Source organism: Heterodontus francisci, chromosome 44, assembly GCF_036365525.1.
Source record: "Heterodontus francisci isolate sHetFra1 chromosome 44, sHetFra1.hap1, whole genome shotgun sequence".
Taxonomy (NCBI): domain Eukaryota; kingdom Metazoa; phylum Chordata; class Chondrichthyes; order Heterodontiformes; family Heterodontidae; genus Heterodontus; species Heterodontus francisci.
This window is the reverse complement of record NC_090414.1, coordinates 26,708,766-26,733,103: the sequence shown is the minus strand read 5'-3', so window position 1 is coordinate 26,733,103 and position 24,338 is coordinate 26,708,766. Positions and strand designations below refer to the sequence as shown.

Sequence of the window (24,338 nt, the reverse complement as noted above, 5' to 3'; positions counted from 1 at the left end):
GAATGGGAAAGGCTTCCTCTGCTATGTCCAGACTGGCCAAGAGAGTGTGGAAAATGGCGCACTGACACGGAACACAAAAGTCCGAGTGTATCAAGCCTGTGTCCTCAGTACCTTGCTCTACGGCAGCGAGGCCTGGACAATGTACGTCTGCCAAGAGCGACGTCTCAATTCATTCCATCTTTGCTGCCTCCGGAGAATCCTTGGCATCAGGTGGCAGGACGGTATCTCCAACACAGTAGTCCTCGAGGCGGCCAACATCCCCAGCATATACTCCCTACTAAGCTAGCGGCGCCTGAGATGGCTTGGCCATGTGAGCCACATGGAAGATGGCAGGATCCCCAAGGACACATTGTACAGCGAGCTCGTCACTGGTATCAGACCCACTGGCCGTCCTTGCCTCCGCTTTAAAAGACGTCTGCAAACGCGACATGAAGTCCTGTGACATTGATCACAAGTCGTGGGAGTCAGTTGCCAGCGATCGCCAGAGCTGGTGGGCAATCATAAAGGCGGGGCTAAAGTGTGGCGAGTCGAAGAGACTTAGCAGTTGGCAGGAAAAAAGACAGAAGCGCAAGGGGAGAACGAACTGTGTAACAGCCCCGACAAACAAATTTCTCTGCAGCACCTGTGGAAGAGTCTGTCACTCTAGAATTGGCCTTTATAGCCACTCCAGGCGCTGCTTCACAAACCACTGACCACCTCCAGGCGCGTATCCATTGTCTCCCGAGACAAGGAGGACAAAGATACCAAGATATCAGTATCTGCAGTATTTTTTTTCTTGTTTAAAAATAATATGGAAGCTTATGAAAGTTGATTTTTTGTCAAAACTTTTTAAAACCTGGAAATTTTAGAGTTGTCTACATTATTTACAGTGTGGACCATGCAGAGACAGAAGGTTTGAAAACACCAGCTGGTTGTGGAATCAAGGGGGGCGGGGCTAACAGCGAAGCGAGCGGAAGTGACGCGCGGGGAAAGTGGTCTATGCGGGGCAGCGGGGGCGGAAGTGGCAGGCGGAGTCAGCGGAAAATGCGGGCAGCGGGGGGGCGGTAGTGCGCGGCGAAAGCGGTCTATGCGGGGCGGAAGTGACGCGCATTGAAAGCTGTCCGCGCGGCGTGAGCGCGAAGCGGAAGTCACGTGCTGGCGTCCGTCTTCTCCGTCCTGGGGACCGACGCCAGGAGGCTGACGCGGCTGAAGCTCAGGAGCGTTTCGTCGTTTATTTCCTGGTGTCCGTCCTGGGTCGGATGTAGGCGCTGCTGCAGCTCGGGCAGTGCGCCGGAAGAGGCTGGGGACTGGGCTGGGGAGGGTCGGAGGAAAACCCGAGGCGGGGAGAGGGAGGAGAGTGACCTATCCCTCATCACCTCATTCCCCCTCATCACCAGTCATTCCCCCTCATCACCTCATTCCCCCCTCATCACCTCATTCCCCCTCATCACTCTCATTCCCCCTCATCGACCCTCATTCCCCTCATCACCTCATTCCCCCTCATCACCTCATTCCCCCTCATCAGCCTCATTCGCACCGCTCAGCACCTCATTCCCCCTCATCACTCATCCCCCTCATACCTCATTCCCCCTCATCACCTCAATTCCCCCTCCCTCCCTCATCACCTCATCCCTGCAAGCACCTCAGTTCCCCCTCATCCCTCCCTCCCTCCCTCATCACCTCATTCCCCCCTCCCCACCCCGCATCACGCATCCGCCCCCTCCCTCCCTCCCCCCTCATCCCTCTCCCTCCCTCCCTCATCACCTCATTCCGCCCCTCCTCCCTCATCACCTCATTCCGCCCCCCTCCCTCCCTCATCTCCTCATTCCGCCCCCCTCCCTCCCGCCTCCCTCATCACCTCATTCCGCCCCTCCCTCCCTCCCTCAGCACCTCATCCGCCCCTCCCTCCTCCCTCATCACCTCATTCCGCCCCCTCCCTCCCTCCCTCCCTCATCCCGCCCCCTCCTCCCTCATCACGCCCCCTCCCTCCCTCATCACCTCATTCCACCCCCTCCCTCCCTCCCTCATCACCTCATTCACCACCCTCCCTCCCCCCCTCCCTCATCACCTCATTCCACCCCCTCCCTCCCTCCCTCCCTCATCACCTCATTCCACCCCCTCCCTCCCTCCCTCCTCATCCCGCCCCCTCCCTCCCTCATCCCGCCCCCTCCCTCCCTCCCTCATCCCGCCCCCATCCCTCCCTCATCACCTCATTCCACCCCCTCCCTCCCTCCCTCATCACCTCATTCCACCCCCTCCCTCCCTCCCTCATCACCTCATTCCACCCCCTCCCTCCCTCCCTCATCACCTCATTCCACCCCCTCCCTCCCTCCCTCCCTCATCACCTCATTCCACCCCCTCCTCCCTCCCTCCCTCATCACCTCATTCCACCCCCTCCCTCCCTCCCTCCCTCATCACCTCATTCCACCCCCTCCCTCCCTCCCTCCCTCCCTCCCTCATCACCTCATTCCACCCCCTCCCTCCTCCTCATCACCTCATTCCACCCCCTCCCTCCCTCCCTCCCTCCCTCCCTCATCACCTCATTCCACCCCCCTCCCTCCCCACCCTCCCTCCCTCATCATCACCTCATTCCACCCCCACCCTCCCTCCCTCCCCTCCCCTCCCTCCCTCCCCTCCCTCCCTCCCCCCCCCTCCCCCCTCCCCTCCCTCCCTCCCTCCCTCCCTCCCTCCCTCCCTCCCTCCCTCCCCCCCCTCCCTCCCTCCCTCCCTCCCTCCTCCTCCCTCCCCCCTCCCTCCCCCTCCCTCCCTCCACCCTCCCTCCCTCCTCCTCCTCCCTCCTCCCCCTCCTCCCTCCCTCCCTCCCCCCTCCCTCCCCCCCTCCCCCCTCCCTCCCTCCCTCCCCCCCTCCCTCCCCCCCTCCCTCCCTCCCCCCCTCCCCCCCTCCCTCCCTCCCTCCCTCCCTCCCTCCCCCCCTCCCTCCCTCCCCCCCTCCCTCCCCCATCACCTCATTCCATCCCCTCATCACCTCATTCCACCCCTCCCTACCTCATTCCACCCCCCTCCCTCCTCCCTCACTCATCACCTCATTCCACTCCCTCCCTCCTCCCTCCCTCATCACCTCATTCCACCCCCTCCCTCCCTCCCTCCCTCCCTCCCTCCCTCATCACCTCATTCCACCCCCTCCCTCCCTCCCTCATCACCTCATTCCACCCCCTCCCTCCTCCCTCATCACCTCATTCCACCCCTCCCTCCCTCCCTCATCACCTCATTCCACCCCCTCCCTCCCTCCCTCATCACCTCATTCCACCCCCTCCCTCCCTCCCTCATCACCATCATTCCACCCCCTCCCTCCCTCCCTCATCACCTCATTCCACCCCCACCCTCCCTCCCTCATCACCTCATTCCACCCCCTCCCTCCTCCCTCATCACCTCATTCCACCCCCATCCCTCCCTCCCTCATCACCTCATTCCACCCCCTCCCTCCCTCCTCATCACCTCATTCCACCCCCTCCCTCCCTCCCCTCATCACCTCATTCCTCCCCCTCCCTCCCTCCCTCCCTCACACCTCGATTCCACCCCCTCCCTCCCTCCCTCCCTCATCACCTCATTCCACCCCCCTCCCTCCCTCCCTCCCTCATCACCTCATTTCCACCCCCTCCCTCCCTCCCTCATACACCTCATTCCACCCCCTCCCTCCCTCCCTCATCACCTCATTCCACCCCCTCCCTCCCTCATCACCTCATTCCACCCCCCTCCCTCCTCATCACCTCATTCCACCCCCATCCCTCCCTCATCACCTCATTCCACCCCCTCCCTCCCTCATCACCTCATTCCACCCCCTCCCTCCCTCATCACCTCATTCCACCCCTCCTCCTCCCTCATCACCTCATTCCACCCCCTCCCATCCCTCATCACCTCATTCCACCCCCTCCCTCCCTCATCACCTCATTCCACCCCCTCCCTCCTCCTCCCTCCTCATCACCTCATTCCACCCCTCCCTCCTCCCTCCCTCCCCCTCATCACCTCATTACCTCATTCCACCCCCTCCTCCCTCCCTCCTCATCACCTCATTCCACCCCCTCCCTCCCTCCCTCCCGCCCTCCTCATCACCTCATTCCACCCCCTCCCTCCCTCCCTCCCTCATCACCTCATTCCACCCCCTCCCTCCCTCCCTCCCTTCCTCCCTCCCTTCCTCCCTCCCTCATCACCTCATTCCACCCCCTCCATCCCTCCCTCCCTCCCTCATCACCTCATTCCACCCCCTCCCTCCTCATCACCTCATTCCACCCCCTCCCTCCATCATCACCTCATTCCACCCCTCCCTCCCTCATCACCTCATTCCACCCCCTCCCTCCCTCCCTCCCTCATCACCTCATTCCACCCCCTCCCTCCCTCCCTCCCTCATCACCTCATTCCCCCCCCTCCCTCCCTCCCTCCCTCATCACCTCATTCCACCCCCTCCCTCCCTCCCTCCCTCCCTCCCTCCCTCCCTCATCACCTCATTCCACCCCCTCCCTCCCTCCTCCCTCATCACCTCATTCCACCCCCTCCCTCCCTCCCTCCTCATCACCTCATTCCACTCCCTCCCTCCCTCCCCCATCACCTCATTCCACTCCCTCCCTCCCTCCCTCATCACCTCATTCCACCCCCTCCCTCCCTCCCTCATCACCTCATTCCACCCCCTCCCTCCCTCATCACCTCATTCCACCCCTCCCTCAACTCATCACCTCATTCCACCCCCCTCCGCTCCCTCATCAACTCATTCCACCCCCTCCCTCCCTCCCTCCCTCATCACCTCATTCCACCCCCTCCCTCCCTCCCTCCCTCATCACCTCATTCCACCCCCTCCCTCCCTCCCTCCCTCCATCACCTCATTCCACCCCCGTCCCTCCCTCATCACCTCATTCCACCCCCTCCCTCCCTCATCACCTCATTCCACCCCCTCCTACTCCCTCCCTCCTCATCACCTCATTCCACCCCCTCCCTCCCTCCCTCCCTCATCACCTCATTCCACCCCCTCCCTCCCTCCCTCCCTCATCACCTCATTCCACCCCCTCCCTCCCTCCCTCCCTCCCTCCCTCCCTCATCACCTCATTCCACCCCCTCCCTCCCTCCCTCCCTCCCTCCCTCATCACCTCATTCCACCCCCTCCCTCCCTCCCTCCCTCCCTCCCTCCCTCATCACCTCATTCCACCCCTCCCTCCCTCCCTCCCTCATCACTTCATTCCACCCCCTCCCTCCCTCCCTCCCTCCCTCCCTCCCTCCCTCATCACCTCATTTCCACCCCCTCCCTCCCTCCCTCCCTCCCTCATCACCTCATTCCACCCCTCCCTCCCTCCCTCCCTCCCTCATCACCTCATTCCACCCCCTCCTCCCTCTCCTCCCACCTCATCACCTCATTCCCCTCCCTCCCTCCCTCATCACCTCATTCCACCCCCTCCCTCCCTCCCTCCCTCATCACCTCATTCCACCCCCTCCCTCCCTCCCTCCCTCATCACCTCATTCCACCCCTCCCTCCCTCCCTCCCTCATCACCTCATTCCACCCCCCTCCCTCCCTCCCTCCCTCATCACCTCATTCCACCCCCTCCCTCCCTCCTCATCACCTCATTCCACTCCCTCCCTCCCTCATCACCTCATTCCACCCCCTCCCTCCCTCCCTCCCTCATCACACCTCATTCCACCCCCTCCCTCCCTCCCTCCCTCATCACCTCATTCCACCCCCTCCCTCCCTCCCTCCCTCATCACCTCATTCCACCCCCTCCCTCCCTCCCTCCCTCATCACCTCATTCCCCCCCTCCCTCCCTCCCTCCCTCATCACCTCATTCCACCCCCTCCCTCCCTCCCTCATCACCTCATTCCACCCCTCCTCCCTCCCTCCCTCCTCCCTCCCTCCCATCACCTCATTCCACCCCCTCCCTCCCTCATCACCTCATTCCACCCCCTCCCTCCCTCCCCTCCCTCCCTCATCACCTCATTCCACCCCTCCCTCCCTCCCTCCCTCATCACCTCATTCCACCCCCTCCCTCCCTCATCACCTCATTCCACCCCTCCTCCCTCCCTCCTCATCACCTCATTCCACCCCCTCCCTCCCTCCCTCCCTCATCACCTCATTCCACCCCCTCCCTCCCTCCCTCCCTCATCACCTCATTCCACCCCCTCCCTCCCTCCCTCCCTCATCACCTCATTCCACCCCCTCCTCCTCCCTCATCACCTCATTCCACCCCTCCCTCCCTCATCACCTCATTCCACCCCTCCCTCCCTCCCTCATCACCTCATTCCACCCCCTCCCTCCCTCCCTCCCTCATCACCTCATTCCACCCCTCCCTCCCTCCCTCCCTCCCTCATCACCTCATTCCACCCCCTCCCTCCCTCCCTCCCTCCCTCCCTCCCTCCCTCATCACCTCATTCCACCCCCTCCCTCCCTCCCTCCCTCCCTCATCACCTCATTCCACCCCCTCCCTCCCTCCCTCATCACCTCATTCCACCCCCTCCCTCCCTCCCTCCCTCCCTCATCACCTCATTCCACCCCCTCCCTCCCTCCCTCCCTCCCTCATCACCTCATTCCACCCCCTCCCTCCCTCCCTCCCTCATCACCACATTCCACCCCCTCCCTCCCTCCCTCCCTCATCACCTCATTCCACCCCCTCCCTCCCTCCCTCACTCCCATCATCACCTCATTCCCCTCCCTCCCTCCCTCCCTCCCTCATCACCTCATTCCACCCCCCCCTCCCTCCCTCCCTCCCTCATCACCTCATTCCACCCCCTCCCTCCCTCCCTCCCTCCCTCCCTCCCTCCCTCCTCATCACCTCATTCCACCCCCTCCCTCCCTCCCTCCCTCCCTCCCTCATCACCTCATTCCACCCTCTCCCTCCCTCCCTCCCTCCCTCCCTCCCTCCCTCCCTCCCTCCTTCATCACCTCATTCCACCCCCTCCCTCCCTCCCTCCTTCATCACCTCATTCCACCCCCTCCCTCCCTCCCTCCCTCATCACCTCATTCCACCCCCTCCCTCCCTCCCTCCCTCATCACCTCATTCCACCCCCTCCCTCCCCTCCCTCCCTCCCTCCCTCCCTCCCTCATCACCTCATTCCACCCCCCTCCCTCCCTCCCTCCCTCATCACCTCATTCCACCCCCTCCCTCCCTCCCTCCCTCATCACCTCATTCCACCCCTCCCTCCCTCCCTCATCACCTCATTCCACCCCCTCCTTCCCTCCCTCCCTCCCTCATCACCTCATTCCACCCCCTCCCTCCCTCCCTCCCTCCCTCATCACCTCATTCCACCCACTCCCTCCCTCCCTCCCTCATCACCTCATTCCACCCCCTCCCTCCCTCCCTCCCTCCCTCATCACCTCATTCCACCCCCTCCCTCCCTCCCTCCCTCCCTCATCACCTCATTCCACCCCCTCCCTCCCTCCCTCCCTCATCACCTCATTCCACCCCCTCCCTCCCTCCCTCCCTCCCTCCCTCATCACCTCATTCCACCCCCTCCCTCCCTCCCTCATCACCTCATTCCACCCCCTCCCTCCCTCCCTCCCTCATCACCTCATTCCACCCCCTCCCTCCCTCCCTCCCTCCCTCATCACCTCATTCCACCCCCTCCCTCCCTCCTTCCCTCCCTCCCTCATCACCTCATTCCACCCCCTCCCTCCCTCCCTCATCACCTCATTCCACCCCCTCCCTCCCTCCCTCCCTCCCTCCCTCATCACCTCATTCCACCCCCTCCCTCCCTCCCTCCCTCCCTCCCTCCCTCCCTCCCTCATCACCTCATTCAACCCCCTCCCTCCCTCCGTCCCTCCCTCCTCCCTCCCTCCCTCCCTCCCTCATCACCTCATTCCACCCCCTCCCTCCCTCCCTCATCACCTCATTCCACCCCCTCCCTCCCTCCCTCATGACCTCATTCCACCCCCCTCCCTCCCTCCCTCATCACCTCATTCCACCCCCTCCCTCCCTCCCTCCCTCCCTCCCTCCCTCATCACCTCATCACCTCATTCCACCCCCCCCCCCATCACCATCCTTCGGAATCATACTCCCACCTCCCGGAAGCATATTGTCCCGCCTTCCCTGGAATGATATTCCCCCCTCCCCATAATCACAGTTCCCCCCACCCGAATGGCTCTGTGCTCCTGTGCACTTCCAACAGAATAAACATACTGAGCTATAACAGAAAATGCTAAGTATGTTCAGCAGGTCAGGCAGCATCTATATAGCGAGAGAGAAAACTAGTTAAATTAAAGCAAAATACTGCAGATGCTGGAAATCTGAAATACATATAGAAAGTGCTGGAAATACTCAGCAGGTCTGGCAGCATCTGTGGAGAGAGAAACAGAGTTAACGTTTCAGGTCAATGACCCTTCATCAGAACTGGCAATGGGGAAGACAAGAGTTAATGTTTGAGGTCTGAGAGTCTTTGTCAGAGTTTTCACTGATGTATTGTTCCAAACCGCAGTGAGCAGAATTGCGACACCTGCCTCCTCAGTTTTGAAACATTTAACTATGGCTTTGGGGTTATTCCCGGTCTATGCTGGGTTAGCTGATCTCACTTGGGACTGACATTCATTTCCTGGGTTCTTGTGTGGGTCACGTGTTTTCAGGTGCCTGTGGAGCTGAATTCCGGCAACCATCTGTTCCTTTAAGAAAAGAGTAAATGTTTCCTTGTATTGTGTGCATGTAAGGTCATGGAGACATAGAGGAGATATTCAAACACTGGAGGCAGGGTATGGGAAAGCCACAGGAGTGATCTTTGGAATCTGAGAACTGAGCAAGGAGCACTGGAAAAGTCTGGGCTTTTCAGCTTTGAAAGACCCTCTCTGAGGTATACCCGATATGGGAATGGTAAATCTGAAAGTGACGGCTGCTCCAGGGGCATTGGGTTGTGACTGATAATTCTTTGCACAAACAGTGAAGCAACCATTGTAATTTACAAAATTACAAATAGAACTTGGGGGGGAAATCTGACCTGTGCAGATGATTCAAACTGGGAAGGTATAGGGTAGTGGGAGACACAAGTTTAAAATTGGGAGCAAGAAGAGAATTCAGGTGGAGCAACTTTTCACCCAAGGAGTTGGGTAATCATTGCTATTGAACCAGAGGATAAATGGATTGAAGTGGCACTTGAGTGTGTGCCTGGAGAGAGGATGGAATGAGGGAGAAGGTGAGATTGATGTCAAAGTCAGGAAGCTCTGTTGGACCTAATGGACATTCTTCTGTTTGAAATCCTCTTTTTTTTTTAATTGTCCACAGGTCAGCCATGTGACTGCACGCCACAGATGAGGTCAGCAAATGATCTCGTTCGGCAGAAGGACCAGAAGTTGCTGCATCTCCAGGCTGAAGTGAAAAAATTGCAGAGGCAGCTCAAAGCAGGGGAGGCGGCAGCAGACGGACAGCCACTGCCTGCCATTTATGCCATCACACCGACATACGCCAGGTACGGTGCAGTGCTGAGCCAAGATATCGGTGCAGGTGGGGTGTTGAATTATGGATTGGACCCTTCCAAGTGGTGGCAATGTTGCTGGGGCCTGTATCACAGCACAGATAACCCCCCACCCCAGCTGAAACTATTTACTCTAATCGCATTCCCTGCTCTTTCCCCATACTCTTTTTAATATTTTCCTTCAAACTTTTATCAAATTCCCCCTTAAATGTTCTGATTAACTGCTCTTCAGTAATCACTTGTAACGTACATAGGACTTGGGAGCAGGAGTGGACCCTTCGAGCCTGCTCCGCCATTCGATAAAATCATGGCTGATCTGATTGTAGTCTCAACTCCATTTTCCTGTCTGTCCCACATAACCCTTGACTCCCTTGTCCTATCGAAAATCTGTCTAACTCAGCCTTGAATATATTTAGTGACCCAGGCTCCACTGCTTCCTGGGGAAGAGAATTCCACAGACTAACAACTCTGAGGTAAAAAAAAATTCTCCTCATCTCGATCTTAAAAGGGAGACTTCTTATTTTTAAACTATATCCCCTAGTTCTAGTCTCTCCCACGGGAAACATCCTCCCGGTATCCACTCTATCAAGTCCCCTCAGGATCTTGCATGTTTCAATAAGATCACCTCTCGTTCTTCTAAATTCCAATGGATAAAGGTCCAACCTGTTAAACCTTTCTTCATAAGATAAGCCTTTCATCCCTGGAATTAGTCGAGTGAACCTTCTCTGAACTGCTAATGCAGTTATATCCTTTTTCAAATCGAGACCAAAACTGTACACAGTACTCTAGATGTAGTCTCACCAAGGTCCTGCACAGCTGCAGTAAAACTTCCCTACTTTTATATTCCATTCCCCTTGCAATAAACACCGACATTCCATTTGCCTTCCTAATCACTTGCTGTACCTGCATACTAAAATATTGCAATTCATGTACCAGGACACCCAGATCCCTCTGTACCACCGAGTTCTGCAATCTCTCTCCATTTAAATAATATACAGCTTTTCGGTTCTTCCTGCCAAAGTGGACAAGTTCACAGTTTTCCAAATTCAATATTGTATCGTATTCAATATTGTTCCAAGCTGTTCGTGGTTAAAAATCGAATTTGTCTCCCTCCAATCTCCGTTTCAGTTTGTGCCTCCTTGTTACAGACCAGTGGTAATGGCCTTTCAGAGCTTACCCCCTCACCCCCTCCGCTGATTTTGAATTTTTCTATCACCTTTCTCTTAACCTCCTCTGCTTTCTGTTCCTGAACCCTCAGTATTTTTTTATTCCTACAATCATTGAAAGTTTCAACATTTAAATTTTCTTCTAATGGTTCCAAAATATGCTATTTAACCTTATTATAATGCTGAGCCGTGCATTTGTTACGTATGTTGAATCCCTTACAGTTCCCCATACCAAATAATAGACTCTACAAATGCAAAACGAGAGAGAGAAAAAGACAGTCTGAAATTGGTAATAAATGCCAAAATAAATGAGTTCTTAATAAAAGGCCATCATTTAATACTGAGTACTTTTGACCTGGAGCCTGAAACTAGTAAGTAATTTCCATTCCTCACAGTTCTTTCACCATACAATTAAACTCTGGGTGATCTCTGGTTGGAGATGTAAGTTGCACTTCCAAATGCTTTGTAACCCGTTTTCCTACTAATGCAACTTCTGCATCAAAGGAGGTGATTGTTAACTGATGAGCAGAATCTAATGCATGTTTTAGGATGTGAAATAAACCTAGAAGTAATTCATTCTGAGCTCCGTGTTGGTGGTGATGTACCAGGATATGTTTGGCTGCACATAGTGATGCCACAAGCACCAACCAGAACAGAGATGATGGGGTAATTCCCTCTGTCAGTCGCACCTATAAACGATGGATTGGTTTTTAGACGCACATTTGTATTAGGTAACAATCCATCGCTGTCTGCATTTTACTGGAGCAGTAACTCTGCTTTTGTTGGGACACTCTGCTGTAGTCTCAGTCATGAGTTCAGAGACTGTTAGTTAAAACCACAAGTCCTGCGCCTGCCTCCAAATCATCGGCTGACAGTGTTGTTAATATTCACTATTTTTTTTTTATTAACGATACTTTAAGTCCTCTATTGTGGATTGTTTATTACAGCAGAGAAGATTGACTTTTTATCCCATTATTCTGATGTGAATTTCTGAGAAACACAGCACAGAAAAAGACTTGTGTTTCTACAGCGCTTTTCATAACCACCAGACATGCTTTACAGAAAATTAAGTACATTTTGAAGTGTAGTCACTGTTGTAATGTAGGAGATGCGGCAGTCAATTAGCACACAGCAAGCTCCCACAAATAGAAATGTGATAGCGACCAGATAATCAGTCTTTGTGGAGCTGATTTAGGATTAAGTATTGGCCCAAACACTGGGGAGATCTCCCTTGCTGTTCTTCGAAACAATACTAGGGGATTTTTTACATTCCAGAGAGGGCAGACAGGGCCTTTGTTTAACATCACATCCGAAAGATGTCACCTCCGACAGTGCAGAGCTCCCTCAGTACTGCATTGGAATGTTCACCTTATATTTTGTGCTCAAGTCCTGGAATGGCACTTGAACTCCGAACCATCAGACTCAGAAGTAGGAGTGCTACCAACTGAGCCACGGCTGACACCAAAGGAGGAGACCATTTGGCCCCAATTGGGGAAGAGGGGGATGGGGGCTGTGGGGTAGGGGGGGAGGGGTTGGGGGCAAGGGGAGGTGGGTGGGGGGATGGGTGAGGTAGGGGGGGGTGGGGGTTGTGGGTGGGGGGAGAATGGGGGAGTGGGGTTGGGGGGAAGGAGACTTGCAGGTGGTGATGTTCCCATGCATTTGCTGCCCTTGTCCTTCGAATTGGTAGAGGTCGTGGGTTTGGAAGGTGCTGTCCAAGGAGCCTTGGTGTGTTGCTGCAGTGCATCTTGTAGATAGTACACACTGCTGCCACTGTGCGTCGGTGGTGGAGGGAGTGAATGTTTGTGGATGGTGTGTCAATCAAGCGGGCTGCTTTGTCCTGGATGGTGTCGAGCTTCTTGAGTGTTGTTGGAGCTGCACCCATCCAGACAAGTGGAGAGTATTGCATCACACTCCTGATTTGTGTCTTGCAGATGGTGGACAGGCTTTGGGGAGTCAGGAGGTGAGTTACTCGTTGCAGGATTCTTAGCCTCTGACCTGCTCTTGTAACCATGGTATTTATATGGCTACTGCAGTTGAGTTTCTGGTCCATGGTAGCCCCTAGGATGTTGATGGTGGGGTATTCAGCGATGGTAATGCCATTGAATGTCAAGGGGAGGCGATTAGATTCTCTCTTGTTGGAGATGGTCATTGCCTGGCACTTGTGTGGCGCGAATGTTACTTGCCACTTATCAGCCCAAGCCTGGATATTGTCCAGGTCTTGCTGCAGCTGGACATGGGCTGCTTCAGTATCTGAGGAATTGCGAATGGTGCTGAACATTGTGCAATCATCAGCCAACATCCCCACTTCTGACCTTATGATTGAAGGAAGGTCATTGATGAAGCAGCTGAAGATGGTTGAGCCTAGGACACTACCCTGAGGAACACCTGCAGTGATGTCCTGGAGCCCAGATGATTGACCTCCAACAACCACAACCATCTTTCTTTGCGCTAGGTATGACTCCAACCGACGAAGCGTTTTCCCCCCTGATTCTCATTGACTTCAGTTTTGCTAGGGCTCCTTGATGCCATACTTGGTCAAATGCTGCCTTGACGTCAAGGGCAGTCACTCTCACCTCACCTCTTGAGTGCAGCTCTTTTGTCCATGTTTGAACCAAGGCTGTAATGAGGTCAGGAGCTGAGTGTCCCTGGCAGAACCCAAACTGAGCATCACTGAGCAGGTTATTGTTAAGTAAGTGCCGCTTAATGGCACTGTCAATGACCCCTTCCATCACTTTACTAATGATTGAGAGTAGACTGATGGGGTGGTAATTGACTGGCTTGGACTTGTCCTGCTTTTTGTGTACAGGACATACCTGGGCAATTTTCCACATTGCCAAGTAGATGTCAATGTTGTAGCTGTGCTGGAACAGCTTGGCTAGGAGCGCGGCTAGTTCTGGAGCACAGGTCTTCAGTACTATTGCCAGAATATTGTCAGGGCCCATAGCCTTTGCAGTATCCAGAGCCTTCAGTTGTTTCTTTATATCATGTGGAATGAATCGAATTGGCTGAAGTCTGGCGTTTGTGATGCTGGAGACTTCAGGAGGAGGCCGAGATGGATCATCAACTCGGCACTTCTGGCTGAAGATTGTTGCAAATGCTTTAGCCTTATCTTTTGCACTGGTGTGCTGGGCTCCCCCATCATTGAGGATGGGGATATTTGTGGAGCCACCTTCTCCAGTGAGTTGTTTAATTGTCCACCACCATTCACGGCAGGACTGCAGAGCTTACATCTGATCTGTTGGTTACGGGATCGCTTAGCTCTGTCTATCACACGCTGCTTACGCAGTTTGGCACGCAGGTAGTCCTTTGTTGTTGCTTCACCAGGTTGACATCTCATTTTGAGGTGTGCTTGGTGCTGCTCCTGGCATGCCCTCCTGCACTCTTCATTGAACCAGGGTTGGTTTCCTGGTTTGATGGAAATGGTAGAGTGGGGAATATGCTGGGCCATGAGATTACAGATTGTGGTTGAGTACAATTCTGCTGCCGCTGATGGCCCACAGCGCCTCATGGATACGCAGTTTTGCTTTGCGAGATCTGTTTGAAATCTATCCCATTTAGCATGGTGGTAGTGCCATACAACACGGTGGACGGTATCCTCAATGTGAAAGTGGGACTTCGTCTCCACAAGGACTGTGCAGGGGTCACTCCTACCAATACTGTCATGGACAAATGCATCTGCGGCAGGCAGATTGGTGAGAACGAGGTCAAGTATGTTTTTCCCTCTTGTTGGTTCCCTCACCACCTGCCGCATACCCCGTCAAGCAGCCATGTCCTTTAGGACTCAGCCAGCTCGGTCAGTAGTGGTGCTACTGAGCCACTCTTGATGGGCATTGAAATCCCTCACCTAGAGTACATTCTGTGCCCTTGCCACTCTCAGTGCTTACTCCAAGTGGTGTTCAACATGGAGGAGTATTGACTCATCAGCTGAGGGAGGGCGGTAGGTGGTAATCAGCAGGAGGTTTCCTTGCCCATGTTTGACCTGATGCCATGAGACTTCATGGGGTCCCAGAGTCTATGTTGAGGACTCCTTCCTGACTGTATAGCACTGTGCTGCCACCTCTGCTGGGTCTGTCCTGCTGGTGGGGCAGGACATATCCAGGGATGGTGATGGCAGTGTCAGGGACATTGACTGTAAGGTATGATTCTGTGAGTATGACTATGTCAGGCTGTTGCTTGACTAGTCTGTGGGACAGTTCTCCCAACTTTGGCACAAGCCCCCAGATGTTAGTATGTTATATCCTCTGGTTAATGACTCTCCTGCCACTGGAAACAGTTTCGCCTTATCTGCTCTATCGAAACCCTCCATGATTTTGAACGCCTTTCTCAAATCTCCCCTTAAGCTTCTCTGCTCTAAGGAGAACAATCCCAGCTTCTCCAGTCTCTCCACATTAACTGAAAGCCCTCAGATTGTGGATCCAGGTTCATGAGGTGAGTCCTGTTCACCACTCAGTGTTTTCTCATTCTCTCCCTCTCTCTCGTTCTCCCTCTCTCCTCTGCAACCCCCCTCCCCCCCATACCCAAAACTCTTCTCACTTTTTTTGTTATTTTTTAACCGTACTTGGGTGCAGCTGTACAGGAAATAAAATTCCAAATGAGATTTTCAGGCTTGTGTATAATTTATAAAATCCTCCCGTCCTCAGTTTGACTCCTTGGGGGGGGGTGGGGGGGGGGGGGTGTAATTTTAACCTAACCCTCAGTTTCCCAATGAGATTGGGTGCAGCACCCCATCCAATTTCAGTCTTCATTCAAGTCACTGGGAAGTAATATCAAGCAGGGTGTAAACAGGTGTTTTGTTTCCTGCTGCCCCGTTGTTGCTGATGCTTCTCATGATATTTTTGTACTTACTTCCCAGACCCCTTACCATCAGTAAATCCTCTTGTGCCTCCTTCCTCCCGGCAGGTTGGTGCAGAAAGCCGAGTTGATGCGTCTCTCCCAAACTTTCCTCCACGTGAAGAAGCTCCACTGGATTGTGGTGGAAGACGCCGCCAACCGTTCAAAGCTGGTGGCTGACCTCCTGGTGCAGAGCGGCCTGTCGTACACGCACCTCAACGTGCGGACGCCCACCATCTACAAGCTGAAGGAGAATGATCCCAACTGGCTGAAGCCCCGCGGAGTGGAACAGAGGAACCTGGGGATCCAGTGGCTGCGGGAGAACCGGGAGCTCAGTGAGGAGGCAATTGTCTACTTTGCAGATGATGACAATACGTATAGTTTAAAACTCTTTGATGAGGTAAGTTGGAGGTTGTGCTGTCGACAACAACTCACATTTGTACAGTGACTTTAACATAGTAAAACATCTTAACACACTTCACAGGAATGTTTCACAAATAAGGAGGTATTAGGGCAGGTAACCAAAAGTTTTGTCAAAGAGGTAGCTTTTAAGGAGCATCTTAAAGGAGGGGAGAGAGAGAGAGGTGGCGAGGTTTAGAGAAGAAATTTCAGAGCTTATGTCCCAGCCAGCCAATGTGATTAAAATCAGGAATGCACAAGAGGCCAGAATTGGAGGAGTACAGAGATCATTGAGCACAGGGGTGCTGGGTGAACTGAACTAAATGAGAGTTAGAATATGGGCAGCAAGAGGTTTGGATGAGCTCATGTTTACAGAAGTTGGAAGGTAGGAGTCTGGCCAGGGATGCATTGGAATCGTCGAGTCTGGAAGTAACAAAGGTGTCAGATCTGCTCAGAGGAACAGTATGCTTATGGGCAAGACAGACAATTATATGAAGGTTTTAATTTATAACTCTGTCATTGCCAAGTTGCAGCCAGTGAAACAAGATGATGGCCAGCTCCAAACCTGACCCCCAAAGTGAGACTTAACATTTTCTGCCTAAATATCAGGTACCACAATATAAACATTCACTCCCTTCACCACTGGCGCACAGTGTGTACCATCTAGAAGATGCACTGCAGCAACTTGCCAAGGCTCCTTTGACAGCACCTTCCAAACCCATGACTTCTACCACCTAGAACAGGGTTGTCCAACCTTTTTGGGTGGAGGGCTGCTTTGCGATTTTTGTTCGGCCCAGGGAGCAGCCGTTTCCCAACAGATTCTGAGTTTGCTGGCTGACTTTTTTTTAAAAAGAAAAAGACAGAACCTGCTGGAAAAGCCAGACTGACGAAGGGAAATTTCTCATCGCCGGTCACGGTGAGGATGAGGAACAGCCCCGGAACAGTTTACTTCCGCGGACCAGATGGAAACGTTTGGCGGGCCGTATGTTGGACAACCCTGACCTAGAAGGACTGGGAACTCCATGGCCTGCAGATTTCCCTCTCAAGTCATGCACTGTCCTGACTTGGAACTATATCTCCGTTCCTTCTTCATTGCTGAGTGAAAACCCTGGAGCTTCTTCCCTAACAGCACTGTAGGAGTACCTTCACCACATTCACTGCAGCAGTTCAACAAGATAGCTCACCATCACCTCCTTGAGAATAATTAATGATGGTCAATAAATGCTGGGTTTGCCAGGGGCACCCACATCCTAGGAAAGAATTTTAAAAACTTGGTCAATTTAACGCTTATGGTTTGACACTTAACACTGATGCCTCATGGTGATATTGCACAGTTACTACTGTGTTATTGTGCATAAATGGAGCTGCATTTTTACATACAGTCCCCACTGCTTATAGTGGGTGTGTTTGTGGGAAGGCACTTTTCCTGTTGCACGCGATTTCTGATATAATGGTGGAGCGCTATTACAGTACTCAACTATATAACAAGAAGGCTCCTTCTGTGCAGTGACCTTTTACCCCATTGCTTCCTGCTGCACTCTGACCTGCAGCTTTATTTAAACTGCAGTCAGTGGCCCAGTACAAACCACTGCGAGGGGATTAGAAGAACTTCAGTACACTAAAGGTAGTGGAGCGTTTTGTCGTTGCATTCGGTCCACGTCAACGAGGTGTGAACCAGTGAGTAAGCATAGCCATTATGGATTGAAATACAGAGAACTTAAAATGCAATAATTGGCAACTTTGAAATAGGTGCTGATGTAACTGATAATGGTTATCTCTTTCTGGTTGCTAGAAGTGACTGCCCGTTTTTAAATGTGGATATTTTAAGTTGTGGGGGCTGTATCATAAATGCCTTTCTGCCTCGCTCTTTCCACAGATGCGTTGGACAAAACGTGTTTCGGTTTGGCCGGTGGGTCTAGTTGGTGGCTTGCGCTTCGAGAGGCCACTGGTGGAGAATGGGAAGGTGGTTGGTTTCTACACAGCCTGGAAACCGAACCGTCCCTTCCCCATGGACATGGCAGGATTTGCTGTGGCCTTGCAGCTGCTTCTGGCTAACCGTGAGGCCAGGTTCGACATAAGTGCAGAGCGGGGTTACCTGGAGAGCAGTCTGCTGCAATCGCTGGTCTCCATTGAGGAGCTTGAGCCCAAGGCAGACAACTGCAACATGGTAAGTGGAAGGTAGCCACGCCGTCAGTTTAGACAAGAAGAGAATGGAGCCTGGGTGTAGTTAAAAGATTCTAAATTAAATGAAAATTCCACTTACATGGGTCTTACCATGTCCTTAACGCCTCACATAAGGTTAATGCATGGAACTGTAGGATGATACAGCACGGAAGAAAGCCATTCAGCCCATCATGTCAATGCTGGCTCTTTGTGCAGCACTCCCTGCTCTTTTCCCATAGCCCTGTAAATATTTCCCTTCAAGTATTTATCCAGTTCCCGTTTGAAAGTTACTTTTTTAATTCATTCATGGGATGTGAGCGTCGCTGGCAAGGCAGGCATTTATTGACCATCCCTAATTGACTTTGAGAAGGTGGTGGTGAGCTGCCTTCATGAACAGCTGCAGTCCATGTACTAATGAATCTGTTTTACCACCACCCATTCCTGATCATAACTTGCTGTTTTAAGGGAAAAAAATTCTCCTCCTGCCACCTCTGGTTCTTTTGCCAATTATCTTAAATCTGTATTCTCTGATTATTGACCTTCCTGCCAGTAGAATCAGTTCCAGGTACCATTCTATTAAATTACATTGCTATTCATTGGCTTTTTACATGAGTGTGCATAGAAAGATGCCACAAATTGACACAACTTTTGATTAAGCTGGGAACTTCTTGTTCCTCAGTAATCAGTGCAGTGGGATCTTTACCTGAACTACCTCAATACCATTTTCCCGACTTTGCTGCACGTCTCTTGATATCCTTACCCATAAGAATCAGCACTGAAAGCTCCAGTTGATCCCCCACACCGCCCGGCCCCACCACCTGGCAACCATAGCCTTTTGTTGGAAACTTTCAGTGCCACACTGGGCGGAGCGTTTGTCTGCTGAACTCATCATTTATAAATGGCTGCATGCCTATCGTGACACCACAAATCCCAGCCAGAATGGAAATGTTAAGGTCATTCCCCTATCAATCATGCCTGAAGACTGCACTGCTGTAAGTAACTGGGATTGATTTTGTGCACATAATTTCTATAATGTATCTATCCTGCACTGGAGTGGGTGCAGAGGAGATTCACCAGGATGTTGCCTGGGCTGGAGCATTTCAGCTATGAAGAGAGACTGGATAGGCTAGGGTTATTTCTCTTAGAGCAGAGAAGGCTGAGGGGGGACCTGATTGAGGTGTACAAAATTATGAGAGGCATTGATAGAACAGATAGGAAGAAACTTTTTCCTTTAGCGGAGGGGTCAATAACCAGGGGGCATAGTTTTAAGGGAAGGGGCGCAGGAGGTTTAGGAGGGATTTGAGAAAAAATTTCACCCAGAGGGTGGTTGGAATCTGGAACACACTACCTGAAGGGGTGGCAGAGGCAGGAACCCTCACAACATTTAAGAAATATTTAGATGAGCACTTGAAAGACCATAGCGTACAAGGCTGCGGGCCAAGTGCTGGAAAATGGGATTAGAATGGGTAGGTGCTTGATGCCGGCACAAAAACGATGGACCGAAGGGCCTATTTCTGTGCTGTATAACTCTGACTCCACTCACTGCTTTGCTGGAGAAATAATCCTGCTTTTATTGGGAACCTCTGGTGTAGTTTTGGTCATGAGTTCTGGTTTGCTGTAGCGCGTAGACACTCTGTTCAAAAAGGCTCTGCTATCTGCTGAGTAAGTAGACTCTGTTTGCCCTAAAGTGAACTCTTTGCTGTGAGTCCTGCTGTAAGTCCCGCCCCACCTCCAACTCATTGGCTGCTACAGTGATGTCAGTGCTCATTGCATTTGTAAAATGTTTTCTGGTTTTGCTGTCAGCATTGATGGATGTTTTTGTTTGTTCCCCTCTGCACCCAGGTTCTGGTATGGCACACACGCACTGAGAAGCCCAAGATGAAGCAGGAGGATGTGCTGCTGAAAGAGGGAAGAGGATCAGATGTTCGCATTGAAGTGTAAAGAGGATGGACAGGATGCGGAGAGATGGAAAGAAGACCCTCGCTTAGCAGGCCACCCAAATGCTGGGTTAGGGGGAGCACGACGGCGTGCATGATATGTACAGAGAGGAACACTGAATCCTGTTTTAAGCAGTGTCTAGCAGGAGAGAGCATGGGGTTTAGAAGGAGCGAAGATTCTAGCGAGTTACACCAGGTATAATGCTAAAGGCAAAGAATCTTAGAAACAAAACAAGTTTTCATCGTTTATCTTTCAATATTCCTAAAACCCTGTTCATTTTTAGCTCTGGGTTTAAACCCGAGCCCCACACTAATGGATGAGAGATTTCTCCTTACCAGCTTCCTAACATGAATTGAGTTTGGGGCAGGTTCAAACCTACTCCATAACACAAAGCCACCCATGGTTCTCCGCAAAGCTGTCTGTGGGCATTTAGGGTGGGCAGCGTGAGGTACCAGAATATCCAAAGTTGGGGTTAAAGTGCACTGTTGCAGCTCATCAAAGGGAGCTTTTATCTGCGTCTAGTCGTGCTGGCTCAATATTGACACAAAAGTGTTTTCATTCCTTAATGCTGACCTTTTTGTGTTCAGAAATTTTTTTTAATGAGTTCTTTCTTTGTCTGCCCCAGTTGCAGAGGGATTGGTCTTTTGATTACGGACGGCAGAACTAGTGGTTTGCATTGGAGTGTTAGGAGCAGTACACACCTCACAGCTGATGGTATGATTAACTAAGAATCCAAAGTATAAAGAGTAGAAATTGCTTGGTTAACATTTATTGATACATGAAATGGTTTTAAAAAGGTCCTGCTTTTAAAAACTGCAACTCGTGAATATATTTGTATTTTTTGATTTGTAATGAAAGTCTGAATCTCTCTTACCCCTCCACAACCCCCACCCAAAAGGCTAGGAGTCAATTGAAGCTTTAAAGACTGAGATCAATAGATTTTACATAATTGGTATCCAGGATTATGGATCCAAGGCAGGTAATTGGAGTTGAGATACAGTGATCTGATTAAATGGTGGAACAAGCTTGAAGGGCTGAATGGCCGCATACTGTTCCTATATCTCTGGCTGTCAAGTCTTGCTAATCGACCAAGAGCCAGTGAGGTTGGTTGGCTAATTCTTGATCTGAGTGGCTGAGCTGAACACCTTATGCTGGACTTTAGCCAGAATTCACTCTGCCCTCTGGTTCAGCATCAGCCGCTACTGATCAGATCAGGATTGTACTTCCATCACTCTACCAATTGGCAAATGAACCGAGACCCAGTTGCAAAATAGATTTACTCAAGGAGGAGTCTCCGCCCAGCAGAAACCTTTGAGCAGCTCACCCTCTGACTTGGATCTGAGAGGTGAAATTCTGGTCACCACAATACTGTCCTGTTGAAGCTACCGTGTTTTCTTGATCACCCTGAAAGAAGGAAGTGATAGCTGGAAGGTTAAGCCTTTGTATCTTTTATTTCCCTTGTGCTGTGTCAGAATGTCGGCTTATAATGTCAACTGCGATATTCTATCCGATCACTGCAGCACTTGTTTAGAAACGTGCTCACTATCGCACGGCATTGGAGCATCTGATGTGCAACTCCGTGGAGTAGGGTGGATTCTAGAACTGCAAGTCACCCCCCCCCTCCCCCCCCCCCAATGCCCCAACTCCCCATCTCAGTTGTGAAATGTGAAATAAAGCAAACCCTTTCTGAACGACCCTGTGCTCTCCAGTTTTAGCATTCCACTCTTTATCATGGTCGAATGTTTACACCCCTGCCCCCTCTCCACTCTCTGTCCAGATTCATTCAAATGCGCCCATTCTACATATGTGACCTTCCTCTTCTGTTAAAAGGAACATTCCAAGCCCCCAGATCAGAGTTTGGGGATTCCATATGAGGCCCGGTCAGGTTAGCAATCAACATGGTAGAGGGAAAGTCACTATCCAGCTGCTGTAAGCATTTCAAACTCTGGGTTGTTGCGAAATATTTGGCGACCACTACAATGAAGGAAAGATGCTTGTAACTTTTTCCATTGCTGTATATATTTAACACTAATCAGTTTACTAATACAAGTTTTGAACTGACTCCTAATTGTCCCATTTTGTAAATGGGATGTGCCTGAGCTGCATTGGAAGCACTGAATTATGACCCCCCACCCCCACCCCCACCCCCAGCTTTTCTATTTATTGCCTCTTGTACAATTTGTTTTCATCAAGTGTGGCACTGCCAAGGGCTTCCAGTGGGGCGGTTCATAAATCACTTCTAAAAGCTTCTTATGAGAATGTGTTACTTGAGTAGTTTCAGATCTGTTAGATCATTAACTTCTTTGCTCGCACCCTCTAGTGTTTACTGTTTTAAATAATTTATGTCAGGTAATATATTCAGTATATGTATGAGGGCAGGGGGACTAATTGGATAGCTCTTTCAAAGAGCTGGCATGGGTGCAATGGGCTGAATGACCTCCTCTGCTGTATTATTCTGTGATTTTTATATGTATATATTGTATTGGGTTATGGGGTTTGTTTGGGCATTTGATTACATTGTGGTAGTCTTTTATTCACATCATCTGGAAGGAAATGTTTATTGCAGCACCTCGTGTCCACTCTAAATGTGCAATACTCTACTGTATGTGGAGGGAGTGATAAGTAAGCGCAGTGCTGTAAGAAAGGCAGACTTGCAGTTACATAGCAGCTCTCAGGGCATCCCAAAGTGCTTTACAGCCAATGAAGTACTTTTGAAGTGTAGTCACTGTTTGTAATGTAAAATAGGAAACATGGCAGAAAATTTGCACACAGCAAGATTCCACAAATGATAATGACCAGGTAGTCTGTTTTAGTGATGTTGGTTGAGGCATATCAAGCACCTCATCCCACAGTGCAACATTTGCTCAGTACTGGCACTGGGAATGTTGGCCTGGATTTTGTGACTCCAATCTTCTCTCTGAGGCTAAGTGATACCTACAGAGCCATGGCTCAGAAAGGGGACCCACCAAACCAAGCCCTCCCCCCTCCACATGCCCTAATAACCAGGCACCTTGTTTATAACAGGCGCAGAATCCCAGTCTTGATATGTGGCAAGGTGCACTTCATGTCCACATGCAAACCTGTGAGGAGAATTTCCACACAGCATAGAAGTTCCATGGGGGGTTTATTTTGTAAACCAGTTGATGAAAGAGTCTCTGGATTTTCATAGTTTCATTCTTACCCTTGGTTACAGCTCATGAAGAGTTGATCATCTAGTGACCCTCTGTACTTTCCTGTCTTCCACCTACAGGTTTACCAAATATGAACCTCCATGTAACTTCCTGCTGTGTGCAAAGTCTCCTTACAGCTGTTGTGATTGGGAGTGCACTGCCAGAAAGGGTGGTGGAAGCAAATTGAGTAGTAACTTTCAAAAGGGAATTGAATAGATACTTGAAGGGGAATAACATTTGCAGGGTATGGGGAAATGGCCCCTTCTGTGCTGTATGATTCTGTGTCTGAGATTGGGCTGTTAATGCCCTCTGGCCCATGCGTGGCTAGTGTGGATGGACTAGTGTGGATTCACTGTGCTGGCTGCTGATATCAGTGTGTGATAACCTTACTGCATTGCTTCTGTTATCCTATAAGCAGCTGCTCTTGGGATTTTTATCCTCTAGGCTCCCTATTGCTGCTGTTCCGTGGGCAGGGCGGCGCAACCAGCCTACGCCATAACTTCACTGTAGTTTGCCTAAGTGTTGGTTCATGATTAGTCAGCAGGCGGTGTTGTATCTTTTGTCAGCTGGGTCCTTGCCTTATAGGAATGAGATGTGAAGCCCAAGATCGGTTCTGGAACTAAAAAGCAAAGATCTTCTGAGATCTGACAGAACAAGAATTGATCAGGTTTGTGTTACTAAAACAGTTCTGTTGAATGAATTGTGTCACAGCACCAGCCTCTAGCCAGTAGATGTTACTAGGTTACTTGGTAAATGGATTATTTGCTATTGACTTCCAGTGAGGAAAAAAGGACTTGCATTTATATGGCACCTTTCATGTCCTCAGAACACCCCAAAGCTTCTTGTCGCCATTGAATTACTTTTGCAGTGCAGTCACTGTTTTGTCAGTAAACACAGCAAAACAAGATCCCAGAAACCAAAATGAGATCAATATCCAATCTGTTCTTGGTAGTGTTAGATAGATATTGGCCAGGGCACTTTTCACAGTAGTGCCATGGCCTCCACCCAAGAGAGCAGATGGGGCCTGGATTACATGCTGAAGTCTCTGGAGCAGGACTCGAATCTACAACCTGACTTGGGCAGAGCACTGTATAAGGCAAAAGTGTAGCCTGGAGATCTGTAGTAGTGGTACGGTAGCATGGTAGTAATGTTTTTGGACTAGTAATCTGGAGACCTGGGCTAATGATCTGGAGACATGAGTTCAAATCCCATCACTGCAGCTGAGGATTTTAAATTCAGTTAAATAAATTTGGCCATGAAACTACTGTCTTGTTCTAAAAACCCACCTGTGTCACTAATGTC

The 24,338-nt window shown here is 51.4% G+C and overlaps 1 protein-coding gene across 3 annotated transcripts in view; it reads left to right on the top strand.

Annotated features, from left to right (window-relative positions):
- b3gat3 (beta-1,3-glucuronyltransferase 3 (glucuronosyltransferase I)) overlaps nucleotides 1-22,899 on the top strand; it is a 23,998-nt gene extending 1,099 nt beyond the window's left edge. For 2 of the 3 annotated variants that reach the window (XM_068021560.1, XM_068021561.1), the window contains exons 2-5: nucleotides 9,181-9,364; nucleotides 15,436-15,766; nucleotides 17,642-17,932; nucleotides 19,771-22,899. In XM_068021560.1, coding sequence (XP_067877661.1) covers nucleotides 9,181-9,364; nucleotides 15,436-15,766; nucleotides 17,642-17,932; nucleotides 19,771-19,869 — 905 coding nt within the window. In that variant the 3' untranslated portion in view covers nucleotides 19,870-22,899. The remainder of the gene's footprint in view (nucleotides 1-9,180; nucleotides 9,365-15,435; nucleotides 15,767-17,641; nucleotides 17,933-19,770) is intronic. The other variant, XR_010970982.1, reaches the window with a different exon arrangement.
- The last annotated feature ends 1,439 nt before the right edge of the window (nucleotides 22,900-24,338 follow it).